This window comes from Lissotriton vulgaris, chromosome 9, assembly GCF_964263255.1.
Source record: "Lissotriton vulgaris chromosome 9, aLisVul1.2, whole genome shotgun sequence".
In the NCBI taxonomy this organism is placed as follows: domain Eukaryota; kingdom Metazoa; phylum Chordata; class Amphibia; order Caudata; family Salamandridae; genus Lissotriton; species Lissotriton vulgaris.
This window is the reverse complement of record NC_141697.1, coordinates 395,797,617-395,813,703: the sequence shown is the minus strand read 5'-3', so window position 1 is coordinate 395,813,703 and position 16,087 is coordinate 395,797,617. Positions and strand designations below refer to the sequence as shown.

The following is a 16,087-nucleotide window of genomic DNA, read 5'->3' as shown; positions in this document are numbered from 1 at the left end:
GATTAATTGCATCTATGTGCATGGTTTTATGAAAGGAAACAAACCTCCTTGCCAGTAGCTTATTCATTTCTTCCATTAAGCCGCTTCCTCCTCCACCACTGCTTGTTCTGTTGGCATCATTCTTATTGGCCCCACTGGGACTGGAGCTTCCTGAACCATCTTCCGGCTTAAAAAAAAGAAAGATTTTTTTAAAAATGTAGGTTATTGTAATAAGAGTCCACATACCATGCTGCAATACATTTGTGATTCCTGCGATATGATGTTACTGTGAACCATCTTTGCTTCTGCTGTTTACCCAAATACTAAGTTCACACCTCTGTAAGTATCAAAGAAAATGATGTACATTTTCTTGAGGAAGGTCATTTTACATTTACATATTTCCTAAAGTAGCCCTGGTGAAATGCTATCATCACACAAAAGTGATAGATTTTTCACAGCTCACTGTATTGGCTACCCACTAAAGGAGCACCTAAACTTCAAACCGCCCCCCAAAAATTATTTCGAGAATGGACATGTACCTACTCAAGAGAATACGAGTGTATATAATGAAGGTGTTACTTCTGGCATGGTGCTACAAGAGAATTACATTTTGCAAATAAGGAATTGTACCTGAGAAAAAACCTCCCAAAACAGAAAATAAAATCTTTCATTTAACACTTTATGCACGCCTCTAAAGCAACCCTCCAACCACACGCTCTGTAAGTACATGCCTATTCTCGCTTACTCAGGACATCTCCACCCTCCTAGTATAGAATGCTCACTTACATTCTCTTTAGATATCCACCAACCCTACTACACATACCATATTCCTATATATTCAGGGACTTGCCAAATCCTTCAATGCCCTCTCCTTGACTCTTTAAACTACCCTTTACATACCAATACCATCTTTATCCCTTTGGAAACATTAACTTCGAAAATTACAACACTCCTTTTCTTTTATACCCCTCACTGTCCCTTCAGGATATCCTGACAACAACTTTCTACTCCTCCTTTTTACTCTTCAAACCACCCTACCATTTTTACACCAAATGTCCACCAATTCCCATTTGGAAGATCTACATCATCTGCACCTTCTATACCTTCTCTTGAGAACACGTCTATCGTCCTTAAAACCCAAGTCAAATCCCTACTTCTTCAAAATATTGCAAATTGCATGCCTACATTATTACTTCGATCCATGTTTGTGATATGTTGTGGGCTCATATGGATAATCCTTCGTTGCCCATGTGACCATAATTGCTAGAAAGCAACATTAAGATATGTAATAGTGGGGGGGCGCTAGAGGGCGCGCTTGCGGAATGGCTGCCTTGGTACGCAGCTCCCGCTCCTTGGTGAATGATCCTCCATTGATCCTGCGCCACGGGGTGCTGTATCACCCCCAAAGATCGGATCCTGCATCAAGACATTGCTCTCCACACTCGGTCCAAATCTGGGAGCTCTGCGTGCTTCAGAGCCGGAGCTGCAAGCTGCTGAAATCTGCCCGACTCTCTCTCTGGAGCTGCGGTGAGTGGATGCCCGGCCGCTGCTGTTCACGCGACCCTGGGGACTGCCACGAGGTTCTAGGCCGCATCACACCACTGCCACCACGATCCTGCTGGGACGTCGTGCGGGGGCTGCCGCGCAGGTAGGCGACTACTGGTGACGTCGCCTCAAGTCCCCCCCCTCCCCCAGCCACCGCTGGCTCTATTCGCTGGCACTGAGGGGGGGCTGCTCCTCGCACGGCGGCTAGAGCTGCGGATCCCCCGGACTGCTGTGTCAGCCTTCCGCCTCGCTGCTGATCCTGACCTGGGCAGCGCTGGCCGTCGGACCTGCTGGCCAGGAGTCGAGGCCGGCCCCCCTGCGCTGAACACCACTGTCGCGGCCACATTTACCACCTACGGACCCCTGCATCATATCAGGAGTCGGACACACTGTAGGCTGTGCTGTTGCTGCGTGGCTACCCTGCGCAGGGGCCCTGGACTGCTCCCCTGTGCGGCGCTATTCTGTGAGGCGTGTTGCCTCGTTGATAACCGCCGCTATCTGCCCTGCTGGTCTGGACCCTGCCTCCTGCTGTGGATACCGGTGCCCGGGCTTTTCCCCAGCTGGCCCTGAACTGTGAGCGACCACCGCTACGACAACGCGCTTCTGGCTGAACGGCCACCTACACTTTCTTAGCGCTCGGAGGGTGCATAGCGCTATTTCCTGACGACGCCCCTACTACACTCTATTGGGCCACACCACGATCGTGTTCTCCTGCCTGCTGCCGGCTGTGCCATCCCTGGGTAGCCTGTACCCACATAGAGCTGTCCTGCCATTATTTATCTTGGCCTGCAGGTCGCCTCCAGACGCTGCCATGGGGCGGACCGAGAATCGCCAGCCCAAGCTGAGCTTCGACAGCGTCCGAAAGGGCGCCAAATCGACACAGATGAACCTGGGGCCTAGCGTGTCTTCTCCACAGCCTACCCCGCCTCCAACCCCTGCTGTGGACCTTACCAGCCTGATTCAAGAGATGCGACAGGGCTTCGCCACTGTCGTAGAGAGGGTGGATAGGGTCACGGCCCGACTGGACGCCTTGGTACACAAGGTTGACCGCCATGAGGAGCGCATCACGACCGCGGAGCAGCGAATATCCGATAATACCGATGTCACCACGACCCATGTGGCACAGCTGACTAGGATGGACAATTTACTCCGTATTATAGCGGCAAAGAACGAGGACTTGGAAGCACGCAGCCGCCGGAACAACATACGCATAACGAATGTGCCGGAGTCCACAGCCACGGGTAGGATGGAACTGTACGTAGAAAAATTGCTCAGAGGGTCAATCGGAGAGGAGGCTTTTTCGCCTCAATTTATTGTGGAGAGGGCCCACCGCTCCCTAGCGCCTATGCCCCAGCCTGGCTTGCCACCTAGGCCCATAATTGCTCGGCTCTTGAACTATCGCGATCGTGATGCTGCCCTCAGAGCAGCCCGGACTCAAAGATCACTGCAGTATAACGGGATTACCTTTTCCATCTACCCAGACTTCACGCCGATGGTTCAGGATGAACGAAGCAAGTTTCTACCAGTGAAGAAAAAGCTGCGGGAGGCCCAAATAGACTATGCTCTCTTGTATCCTGCGAAGCTCCGAGTTACCCATCAGGGCAAGCAACGCTTTTTTACCAACCCGCAAAAAGCAGAGGACTTCCTGAAGACGATACGGAGGGCGCGCAGGGACGATAATGCTGCTGCAGATGAAGAGGAGAATGCTGACCTACCTCCAGCGCCACACGATGACTAACTGTCCCTGTGCGCTTTGAGTAGAATATTCTCCGTGCTGACTGGCTCTCACGCAGCGGCTCGGACTTTGAAAGCTGGGGTGATGCGAGAACGATGGACCTGCACGGACCCTGCACCCCAGTGGTAACGTACACCAAGGACCACTTTCTCGGCCCTAGTCTCCACCGAGGGCGGTACAGTTCTGGAGCTAAGGACCGGGTAGTGGCACTGCGCGCTCTATGCTATACCCCTACTGGGTGTTCCCCATTGCCTTGTTGCGGTTTTTGCTGTTTGAACTACTACAGTTGGGGGTGAGAGGGGGGGGGGGGACTGCGAGGGGGGGTTCCGTGGCCACTGGTATGATTGGGATGCTGGGGTGGGTGGGGGGGGGGGAGGTTTAAGAGGCTTACGTTGCTTAGACTGTGTGTATGTGTGCTGACCTGGTGTATGTCCTGGCGCTGGTGGGGCGGGTGTGGATTCATTATGCGGCCCCCTTGGGCGCTATTGCTTTTATTGTTGCTATGTCCATGGCTGTTTTGAATGCGAATGCGTGACTGACATGCTTATCTTGGAATGTCCGGGGATTGAATAATGCTAAGAAATGCAGAAATGTTATTGCCTACCTGGATAGACATCATGTGCAGGTCGCCATGTTGCAGGAGACGCATCTGTCCGCACAGGGCAGTGCCTCCTTTGCGACGAAATGGGCTGGTGCCCGAGCTTTTTCCTCATATTCGACTTATGCAAGAGGTGTGGCGGTGCTCATTGCCCGCGGAGTGCCTTTTCAATGGTTTGGAGAGTTGGTGGACAGAGAAGGCCGTTATGCTTTATTGTGGGGCAGGGTGGGCTACGACGTCTACTTATTTGTGTCCATGTATGCACCAAATGTTGATTCACCTGCCTTTTTTTCCACTCTATGGGGCAAGATTGTGGCTGTTGGGGCGCGACACATAGTATGGGGTGGAGATTTCATCTTAGCGCTGGCACCCTCCCTATATAGAGCAGATGGCGTTAGCTCCTACAAGCCCAAGGCCAGAGAGGCATTGGAGGGAGTCGTAGAAGAGGGCGGACTATTAGATGCCTGGAGACACCTACATCCCCATGGACGGGAGGGCACACACTTCACTTCTCATACCGGGACGTGGGCACGCTTAGACTATTTTTTTAGTTAACAGAGGAATTGCTGAGGGTGGACCATCTGCCAAGAACCTATTCTGATCACAGCCCTGTTTTTTTGCAGTTCCGCACTCCTGGGTGGGATAATCCGCGACCGCAGTGGAGACTGCGCCCTGATGTGCTTCTCGACAACCTTTTTCAGACTGAGCTGGGAGAGGAGATAGCAGAATTGTTTCCTAGAAATAAGGGCTCGGTTGAGTCAGTTGAACACATATGGGAGGCTTTCAAGGTCACTATCAGGGGTTTCTGCATCTCTAAAAGCCACGGAGTACCGAGTGATATCCTACAGTCCATTACCACACTGGAAAGGGACCTGCGGGCCCTGGAACTCCGCATGACATTAGATGCTGACCCAACCTTGCACGCCACCTTTAGGGAGACACTATCAAAATATGAGGAAGAGGCTGCCAGGCAGGCGAAATATCGGGCTAAACACTGGGTAGCCCGGAAATACTGTGAGGGGGACAGGCCCGGAAAAGTGCTTGCAGCGATCACACGACCATCACGGGTGCATAACACTATACTAGAGCTTACTGATACATCCGGTACCACTATCAGAGAATCGGATGCGATACTATCCACCTTCACGACACACTACTCCTCACTTTATACTTCCACGGCAGAGGCAGACGCGCCATACACTGAGTACCTCAGCGACGTGGCGTTATGTTGGCTCAGCGATGGGGACAGGGAGTTTCTTGCAGCACCTCTTGAGCTCGACGAGGTTCGTGAGGCCATCATGTCCCTTAAAAATGGCAAGGCTCCGGGACTCAATGGCATACCGGCCGAGTTTTACAAGGCCTAAATCAACATTATGGCGCCCATGCTCCGCGAGGTCTTTACAGAGTCCCTTGCTGATGGGATACTTCCCTGTTCTATGCGTGAGGTAGTGATCACCTCCCTTTTGAAGCCGGATAAAGACCCCACCTCCTGTGATTCTTACCGTCCACTTTCCCTCCTAAACTGCGATGTTAAAATACTCGCCAAGGTTCTGGCCACTCGACTGTCGCTGTTAATGACCAGGCTCGTCCTGCCTGATCAATCTGGCTTCGTAGCGGGCAGATCCACGTCCCATAATCTTCGTACCCTCTTCTCCTTGCTTCGCACGGTTCACCCCGCCATCCCTGTAGCGGCTGTGTTCCTAGACGCTACCAAGGCATTCGACTCGATCGAATGGCCCTACCTCTTTTCGGTCCTGGCTAGCATGGGTTTCCCTAAACTGTTCCTATCTTGGGTTTGTCTCCTATACACGGACCCCACGGCGAGGGTGCTAATTAATGGGCGATTGTCACATCCTATCACACTCACGAGAGGCACCCGCCAGGGGTGCCCACTCTCTCCACTGTTATTTGCCATCACGGTCGAGCCACTCGCCTGTCGCTTACGACAGTTACACCGAGCGGGAGCTGTGCAATGCCTGCAGCGGTAAATTGATGTATCCCTCTATGCGGATGACATCACACTGTACGTCAAATATCCTGAGACGCATCTCAATCCCCTACTTCGGGAATTCATCCTGTTCGGTGGGGTGTCAGGTGTTCACATCAACTGGACCAAGTCGCAGTTTTTTCCTCTTACAGATGCGGTGCATGACTTCCCTCTCGATTACCCATTGGAGTGGTGTCGCGATGATCTTCGTTATCTGGGAATCGCATTTCTCGCGATAAAGACGAGACGCTACGATCCAATTATGGAGTGGCCATAACTAAGTTGACTGCCTCCGTCGACAGATGGATCACGCTGCCGCTCTCCATGGCTGGGAGAGCCTCACTCATAAAAATGGTGATATTACCCCGCTTTCTGTATCTTTTTCTTAATATCCCCTACTTCCCTGGTGCTTTTTTCTTCAAGACACTCCGTACGGAGCTGCGCAGGCTTTTTTGGGGCGGCAAGTCCCCCCGGTTAAAGTGGTCGACGCTGACCCTTCCCTATGACAGGGGAGGCTTCGATGTCCCCGATTTCGAAACATACTACCAGTGCGCGCAGGCGCACTTTGCCTACCACTGGATGGCTCCTACTCCTTTCATGCCGCATATAGCGGGAGAAGACTGGATCGTGCACCCACTCCCGCTCAACGGCCTACTACACTGTCCTGAAGCGCCCATCACCACACCGAATACCTCAGTCTCCTGCACATTAGATACATGGCGCCGCATCGCTAGGCAGTTGTTATGCCCACTGCCCTACTCCCCCAGGTTGCCGCTCACCTATCACCCAAAACTTACCCTGTTATCAGAACTGGGTTTCCGTCAACTCTGTGATAAACTGCTTGTCACCTGCTGGGGTGATTTGTTCCATGAGCGTCATTTCAAGTCAGCAGACCTATTTTTTAAAACGCATGAGCGTACCCTCCTTGAGCTCTTTTACTACATTCGGTTGCGTGCGGGGATGCGTGCCATCCTACCCGACTACCCTGATGAGCCTGAGATCCTGCCACCACTACACTTCCTCTTAGGATCGCAAGACGGGACCCACTTGGTCTCTGGGCTCTACCGTCAAGTCCGAAATGCTGCTCCAGAACCGGTATCCACTGCTCGGCTGCGTTGGTCTGCTGAACTTGCCATTGATATCTCAGATGACCAGTGGAAACACTGCTGTACACTCACTTCCCGCATATCTGCCAGCAGCAGATTGAAAATTATCCATTACAAATTCCTTCAGCGGATATATTACACGCCGGTACGGAAGCATAGATTCGGGTTGGCTGACAATGACCGCTGTGAGCGTTGTCGTGCCGACCATGCTGATTTTCTTCACCTGGCGTGGGATTGTCCCCAGATTGCTCACTACTGGCGACAGGTGATGGAGGCTTTTGCGGAGATGGTGGGGGAGGCGATCCCTGCGGACCCTTTGATGGCCATCCTCGGGTACACGATGCAAATGCCCAGAGATTGCAGGAAATTCGTTGACACTGCCTTACTCTTGGCCAAGCGACGTGTTGCGTGCCGTTGGGGCAGGGGACGGGCGCCCAAGTTCAAGGACTGGCTTACAGATTTGACATATTGCCAAGATCAGCATGCTACCTTTGCTGAACTGCTACCTCCCTCGTGTCGACCCAGGGATATTTGGGATCCACTGGTGCACTACCTGCTCAAGCGCTCAGATGACGATGCGCAGTCAGGCGGCCAACCTGTCACACCTCAGCACCCTGGGCTCTCTCCTAGACCTTAACCTATAGCTCCTGCTGCGACATTTGGGTCTCCTCGTCTCTATGCGCCCTTATACCCCTGCAAACCCCTTGGTGCTCTAGGCTGCTCTGCCTTGATTGACCTGTCCCCCCCTCCTCTCTGAGCATGCACACCCTATCTTGCACCCACAGCGCGCTTTCATATCTCCGACGGGCGACATCCCGGGGCATCCTGCACCTACCTAAGATGGACCTCTGCTGACTTTTATTGCACTGGGATGAGTTCTGGACACGAGATCTCCTACACACCTCTGCCTGTCCGAATTGCCACACTACACCACTATCACTTACTCCTGCTACACAGTCATGCACTGCCTCTTTGTTGCTACCTAGTTGGGGTGTTTTTGGTTACTGTTCAACAAAAAAGGAGAGAATCTTCTCTCGATAAAAAACTCTGTTCGACTGCTGCTCATCCTTGCTTGTCCTACATCACCGGCTGCAGAACCAGCATCGCATATGTCTATAATGTGCCGCCGGGCCTCCGGGATGCCGGCTTCAAGGCTGTGTACTGCTCATCCTCTCATGCTGCCGGCCTCCGGGTTGTAGGCGAACCAAGCTGTGTACTATACTCTGTTTACTCAAATAAAGCAGATTTGAACCCCCCCCCCCCCCCAAAAAAAAGATATGTAATAGTGGATAAAAGCTGCCCCCCCCCCCCCCGCCCCCAGAAGAACCATGCTGCTCCTGTCTGCACTGTTAGAGAAGAGTGGTAGCGGGCAAACAACTTGTCCCAGAGACCTAAAAAGAGGCACACCGACATACAACCCACACTGCCTGAACAAGCCTGTGCTGCACCATATGGGCAGAAATGATCAAATTATGCAATTTGAGACCCATGAAATGTAGTTAAAGCACCACTGCTGTTTCCCTCTTGCCTCAGTGCATAAGGAGTGGCTGACGATGGCCATATCATGCAGAGCTATGTTGGCTCAGTGATGAGCCGAACACCTGTTTTTTAGCGTTTGTGCTGGCTAAAGCGAATACATATAACTTTGAATGTAATTAATGCGTGAAATGCAAACAGCACAAGTTGGAAACAGCGAGAAGGGAATTGCCTCTCTATGCTTATGGCAGTGTGAAATTCTTCCATTAATTTAGAGAAATTTTGAGTTATCTTATAAACTCTGGACACCTTAAAGGCAAAATACAGCCACTCAGCTCGGTGTTCGCCCAATGCAACTTTTCATGATATGGCCCCAGAATATGGGCCTCAGACTATCTCCTATCATGTCAAAGACTTCCTGATTCTACTGAGAATCTGTATCCTACTTGTCCTTCATGATCCTTCCCTGTCTGTCTCTTTGGAATATCCCCAGTATCAATGTGATTGATTCTCCACATCTCTGCCTTTTCAAACTATACACACCCTTTGTGCCGCCTGTAGACATCCTTTTTGCCTTATCATAACATCACCCCACTCGCTCGCTAATGTCTAGAGATCACTTCAGTTACCCCTCATTATTTCTCACATTGTCTCGGGGTCGTTCAATGCTACATTTGTAAAAAAAAAAAAAAAGTTGTGTGCAGAAGCCTAAGGATGGCGCTATCAAAGGCAGGAACGGCGAACACTTAGGCTGCCTAGTCTTGATTCGACCCCATGTCTCCCTAATCCATCCCCAAACACTCCCTGATTCTTCGTCTTACTCTAGCAGGTTCTCTTTTCCATTCAAACTTTCTTCCCTTGTCGTTCTCTTTCCGTTTCTCTTGTACTGCTTTTTCCGCGTTGTGCTTTCCTCTCTTTTTTTCACTGCATCAAAGTTTTTTTTTTTTAGGGAAAATAAGTGCAGTTCCCGAATATGAGTGCCGGGGGAGGCACCTGCCCAAACTGGCTCAGATTTAGTACTGTATAAAACCAGTGACTCATTCTCTTGAGAAAATGAAACGTTTTACTTCTGCCTTTGCTCTTTGGAAAGGGTGGAAATAAGAATAGCAACAGAGAGAGGATAAAGAATGCATACCGACTGAGATATACTGGAAGAGGGGGGGGGGATAAAGATGACAATTATGAAATGATATTAATGGTCACAAAACGTAAAGAGATGTTGTGGAATAGATTTACATTGGGAAGAAGGATATCTAAAAAAAGGGAAGTGTACTTTAATACTTGAGAAGGGTATGGAGAGAGATGAAAAGGGTATAGATGTGGAAATCGACAGAGAACAGCAAAACATTGCCACAGATAGAAATTAAAAGAGTTTACAGCTGCAGTGTTATAGGAAAGGATAACACGAGGCCGAGGCAAAACAACCAATTCAAAATGCAGAGGTACCTAGTGAAAAGAGAAGATCGATACAAATAGATGAAAGTGGTATAACTGGTAGAGGTGAAAAGTGAAGATTAGTAGGTCTCAAATTACCTGCAAATGTAGAATGGCATTGGAAGAGAGTGAAAGAAATGCAAATAGGTATTTAGTAAGCATAAATGTGCATATATGTTGCTGGAAATTTCTAAAGCATACATGTGATTTCCTGGAACTGGTAAAAACCTACTGAAAATCAGGCTAGTTTATGGCTGTTTAGAAAACAGGCAGATCTTCAAGCTGGGATGGTGCAGTGAGCTAAAAAACGGTGATGGATCAAGCCCTGATCTTTGGACTGGGTAGGAGTGCTCTGCTTAATTCAGAATACTCTGTCCATCACCACCCCCTTTTCTGAATCGTTTTGTCCACCATAAGCGTGGAAGGGTATACTCAGATGTGAGTCCCTTGCTCACTGCACCATCAGGATTCAAGCAAGCCGGTCCGAAGACGTCTGAAATGCCAGAAACCGGTCCCCGGAAGCTTGTTTCCTTCCCAGTATAAGAATTGGCTTTTGTAGTTTGGTCTGCCCTGTTCCCATGATGCACTGGGCCAGGGACACACTAATTTGCATGTAGCCAGGTTCTGAGCTGGGATGGTGCAGTGAGCTAAAAAACGGTGATGGATCAAGCCCTGATCTTTGGACTGGGTAGGAGTGTTCTGCTTAATTCAGAATACTCTGTCCATCACCACCCCCTTTTCTGAATCGAAAACCATTTACAGTCATTTGAATCCAAGTATCAAGCGAAGATGAAACCAAGTCAAATGTACGATCTCCACAGGGGGGGAAGAGCTTTTGAATTTTGCAGCTGTGGGAGAATGCAGACAAAGTTCAAACAATCAGGGCAGAAGTCAGTAATGAATGAATTAATGAGTGAATGAAAGAGGCAACTTGTATAATGCACAATTATTCCAAGGAGTGTCCTGGCGTTCTGCTCACAGGCCACGATAACAGAGTGCGGTTAAGCCATAAAGAGCCGGGTTTAAACGTTTGTTTTAAATAGTGAGATTGCATCGATCCACCGTATTTCAAGGGGTGGCTTTTTCCACGGAGAAAGTCCTAGAAAGGAGAAGGTTTGTCCCCTAGCTCTGAGTATGGAGAATCTTAGGGATCCTGGCCAGAAGGCTGGTGGCTGATCGCACGTTTCTTGGGGGTTGGGAGGGGGATGTGGAAGCACACTTTTGACCCGAGGTAACTTGCACCTGTGTGGTAAAGTGCCTTGTGGACCAGAACAAGTGTTTTAAATATGATTCTCTTCTTTATTGGGGGCCTGTGGAGAGCCCATAGGTGCGGGGACATGTACTTTCTAAGAAGAAGTCCAAGGAGAACGCAGGCTGCTGCATTCCTGACTAACTGTAGTCTCTTGATCAGGTAGTTGGGAAGTCCTAAATATAGGGGATTTTCGTAGTCCAGCCTCAAGGTTATAAGTGCCTGGCCGATCAGCTTCTTTGGCGAGAATGAAAAGAAGTGTAAAAACTTCATCCTAAAAGTAGTGACCATTCTAACAGTTCTGAAGTGAGGGAGAGGGGTCATGTGCTAACAAATAAGCTAAAGCTATGGATGTGATGAAACAGCTATGGCAAAGATAGTGATTGATAGTAAACCCCAGGTTGACTAAATTGCCTAGATCGAAGCATCTGATGATGAATCAGACCTCAGAGGTCACCTGTATCCCCAACACTAGAATTGCAGTCAATCTGATTTTTATGTGTGCCAGTGTTGGCTCCTTCATTCCACAACTGCCACCATACATTTCTGGAAAGTGTAGGCTGTGACTACACGACCCCTGCTTCTTCAAAGAATCTGGATTTTAACACCTCTCCAGGACGGAAAGGGGGAGTCATGGAGCCAAAGAGGTCAGGCAGAGCCTCAAAATATTGGTTAACAAGGATAGGCAAAATGATGATCGCTGGGAAATCTCCCAGACTAAGACAGGAAAGCCATGTGTAATTATTGTAAGACAATTGTCTGAAAGAGAAAAGTTGGACCCATACTAAAAGTGACACTTCTACACCAATTTCCAGGAGATGGACAAACAAGCTGGAAAGGGTGACAATACGAAATACATTCAGGTCCAAGATGGTGACTTACCTACCAACCTACGGTCATACAAAACGGAGACAGGTAGTCACACTTTACCACAAAGCAGGGCCTAACACAGCCCTAATGCAATCCAGTATCAGATTTTACACTCTTGAAGGAATCTGTCATCCAAGCATGGATCTTCTTCCAGATGCTGGTGGCAGTGATGCCTAGTACAAGACAGGATGATGGTTAACGCACCAGAACAGTGAAACATTATCCAACAAGATGGAGGACCAGTCATCATGCACACAGGAGTTATCTCCCGTACACCCTGGGGCAGTTGCTATGTATGCATTCACCTAAGTGGTAATTAATTCTATTTGACTGCCATTTTGGGTAGTGTGATTATTCCATGGGAGACACCTGTATAGCAGAAAAATTAGACAAAGACCTTGGGGTAATACAACAAGTCTTGTTGCATCATCCCAACATGCAGGTAAACAAAAAGGAGAGCTTGACAAGGCAGAGGAGGAGCAGAATATTCAGTGCCCATATGTATGACAGTTGGCAATGTCTACAGTATTTGAAAGGGCCAAGTTGTAGAACGCAATATTTAAATTATTACAGAATAGTATACTACACAGAGAGAGCCTAGCCTCAATAAAATTCCTGAAAATTAATCCCAGCGCATGCTATATGATTGTGGGACACAGGACATTTCTTTATTTCATTTGGTGTGGGAATGTCTATCGATAAAGAAGAATTGGTTGAGCGGTCACAGGAACATTTGCACTTTTTGTAAGCATAACTGTTGCAAAAACTGCAATCCGCCTACTGGAACCGTTTCCTCAGACAAGAAACAACTGTCTAAATTCACTAGTTTAATGCTAGGAATGTTACAGAAATATATATCCGCAGTGTTTGAAAATCTAATAAAGACATTATTAAAAAAAATATCTGCACATGCAATAAGTTTATCTATTTATAACAAGGCTGGTGCTGGTAGGTTTGAAGATATTATCATATTCAACATATTAGGCAAGAATGTGATCAACAGCATCATTATTGTAGATGTTCATGAGAAATGAGACTTTGCTAAATGTTCTTTTGGGTCCTTGTTGTTTGTTCTTCTCAAAATTGTTATATGCTTATTTGGATATTTTGCCCACCACAAATATGTTTTTCAATTTGAGTGTATCAATAAAAAACATGAATGGGCAAGAATGAAGGTCAACAGAGTTTCCCATGCACCAATATGTGTATGATCATTATGTAAACATATATAAACAAATTTATTTTTAAGACATCCTGCTCATGGCTTCATTCTGAAAAATGGTAAGTAAAGTAGTTACGTTTAGGCTCCAAAGAAACTGAACAAAGGATGTAAAATATTACATTGCTCAAACACCACAACTAATCTGTGCTGCCCTTGCAAATATTTGATTCTATTTAAGGTTGCATGGGAACACAAGTTCATACAACATTTATTGACCATATCCAACACAACCATAAATAGCCATACCACAAAGGTGATAAACATTCATAGAAAAGATACATGAACAATTTTAAAGTATGGACCAGAGAATAAAGTACTACTTCATGGTGAATGATACGGAGGCAAGTGTGGTGGGTACTGAAAAGTAGGCAGCCTCCAATGTGGTGAGAGTGGAGAAAATGGAATCAGTCCCCCGACATTCATTACACACTTGTTGGGCTATGTGGAGCATCTGGAAAATGTTTGAATAGCTTGGATTGTTAGACTTGTGTGCTGACACTTGACCAATGGAGACTCATCTGGTAGGGCTTCTGGAGACATTCTTAGTCAAGAAATATTTATCAGTGTTAAAGATGCCATCTCACAGTGCTGAAACAAGGCCAGAAACCCGAGCGAGGGTTCAAAGAGAAGTGGTTATTCCAATGAGACAGTTCTAGTCAATCATGATAGAGAGGATACGTAGAGGGTTCCTACCATCAGTGTTGGTGAAGAAACATCTCTTTCACCAATGCAACTAAATCTTACTTCCTATCTTGAAAGTACTTCAGAACAAAGTATATGAGTGTGGTTTTTAACATTGAACCAGTTTCTGACTATCTCAAAAGTGATTGTTGGAGACCGGGCTAGAAGGTTTATTCAGGTTGTGGGTACAAAAGAATTCATGGAAGGCATGGTTGACTAAAGGGAGGTTGAATATAATTATGGACCGCCTTGAGGTGAAGTGACTCCGAATTCATATTAGCCTTCATAACACATTGAGTGTCACTTTTTTGGCCCCATTCCCCACACCGTCTAGTCAATCTAAATCCACATAAAAGGGAATAAAACCTTTTAAAATAGAGAAGCAGTTACTCCCTAACCGCTATCCAAGTCTAACAACTGTAGTGGTTCCAACAACATAAGTCATCGGCACTCCTGAGCCTTTTTGATCTCCTGAAGGTAGCCTTTTTCGGTCTCGCCTAGGGCGGAGCGTGTAAGCGCTTCTCTAGGAGAGGGCTCTTGGAATCACTTCAGACTTCCAAGAGCCTTCTCCGTGTGGGTGTGCCTCCTCCCACACATCCCATTGGCCTTTGTGTGTGGCTTTCAATGATTGAAAGCACGCAAATGGCCAAACACAGGTGCTTGTCCCGCCTCTCCTCAAAACTTGCACTCCCATGGCCTAGGGGTCTAGGGAGCGTGCAGGGTGCCATCTGTTCTGGATCAGGTTTCAATGGCAGCTGCATTTCGTTCAGCGCACGCATGCACCACTCCCGGGCTTGTTCTTAACAACTTCCTGAAATCAAATGCCACACTTGAACATCAATAGGCCTTAGCGTTGTAATCTAGATATCCTAGGTTTCCCAAGTCATGCGTGAGTGTCCATGAAGTGACTCTGGGACCCGTTTATCTTTTCTTTGACAGGGACGTGCATCTGGTAGTAATCATCCCAATTAAATGACCTATGTGGCCTTCACACTGTCTAGCGTGTGATGGTCCCTCCTTCATCTTCCGTTTTCCTTTACGGGAATGTGCATCTAGAAACAATCATCCCGATCGCAACTACAGTGCAACTTTTACATTGGTTTTACATTTGTTTATATTTGCTTCTTCTAACGGCAGATCTGTGCTCGCCACCCTTTGTGTTTTATTACCCTTTGCGTGATCTTAGAGAGCCGATTGCCGTTTCAGTACTCACCTTATTTTATGAAAAGCAAAAACAAAGCAAACACATTTTTAACATTTCCCCTTTGGAATGTCGTTGATTTCCAAATAACGCACCATCTTCTGGCAGAGACCCTTCAGCTTACACAGAGTCCTAACTGTTCAGTTGTAGTGCTTCCATTTCATAATGTACGTTTTTAGGTGAAGCCTGGCTTCCTCCTTGGGTTTCTCCTTTGGGTTTCCCTTTGTCGTGTTTTTTTTTAATATTTCCCCCTTTTCCGATTTATTGCGGGCGCCACGCTTTTTTTTAAATACGGTGCCCACTTTTATGCTTAAAAGGGCAATAGCTTTACGTCTCGCAAATGCAAGACCTACTGCGTAGCAAATGCTTGTATTTATATCTGCCCAGCACCTACAAAGTGTTTTTGGAATAGCTTCAGCCCTTTATCTAATCTCCCAGCAGCTGTATAATTTGGTGGACTGTTGGCGTCTTAATCCTGCATACATCTCGTAATCTGCATATAATTATATTTGGAATTTATGGTGCTCATCACATTCATTAATGAGGCTCATTGATTAATGAGGCTCTTAAAGCAGCAGTCTCTGTCTATAATTTGTAACCAGGACATTCATCAGCGAGGAACTCACCGGCACTCTTACGCTAGTTGTCTCTGTATGGTGCAAAAACACCCTCGCTTAACTGACCAGCACAACAGCAACAAAATGTTTTGGCCATGTCTTCAGCATTTTCTCTAATCTCCCCGCAGCTGCCGAACGTGGTGGAATGTTAGCATTTTACTCCTGCATTCATCCCTCCGCCCGCCACCATTGAACTCCGGGACATTGGGAATTTTTATTTATACCTGCAAGTGTTTTTGGAATATCTTCAGACCTTTATCTAATCTCCCAGCAGCTGTATAACTTGATGGATGGTTCGTGTCTTACTCCTGCATAACACCTTTGCCCTCGCCATCGAACTCCTGGACATCATGCATTTTTATTTATATCTGCACAGCACCCACAAAG

At 47.5% G+C, this 16,087-nt stretch overlaps 1 protein-coding gene across 16 annotated transcripts in view; it reads right to left on the bottom strand.

Moving 5' to 3' along the window:
- The window catches only part of EVL (Enah/Vasp-like), a 581,837-nt gene that overhangs the window by 67,809 nt on the left and 497,941 nt on the right, over positions 1 to 16,087 (bottom strand). For all 16 annotated transcript variants that reach the window (XM_086937797.1, XM_086937801.1, XM_086937804.1 and 13 more), the window contains one exon: positions 45 to 166. In XM_086937797.1, the coding sequence (XP_086793923.1) occupies positions 45 to 166 (122 nt within the window). The remainder of the gene's footprint in view (positions 1 to 44; positions 167 to 16,087) is intronic.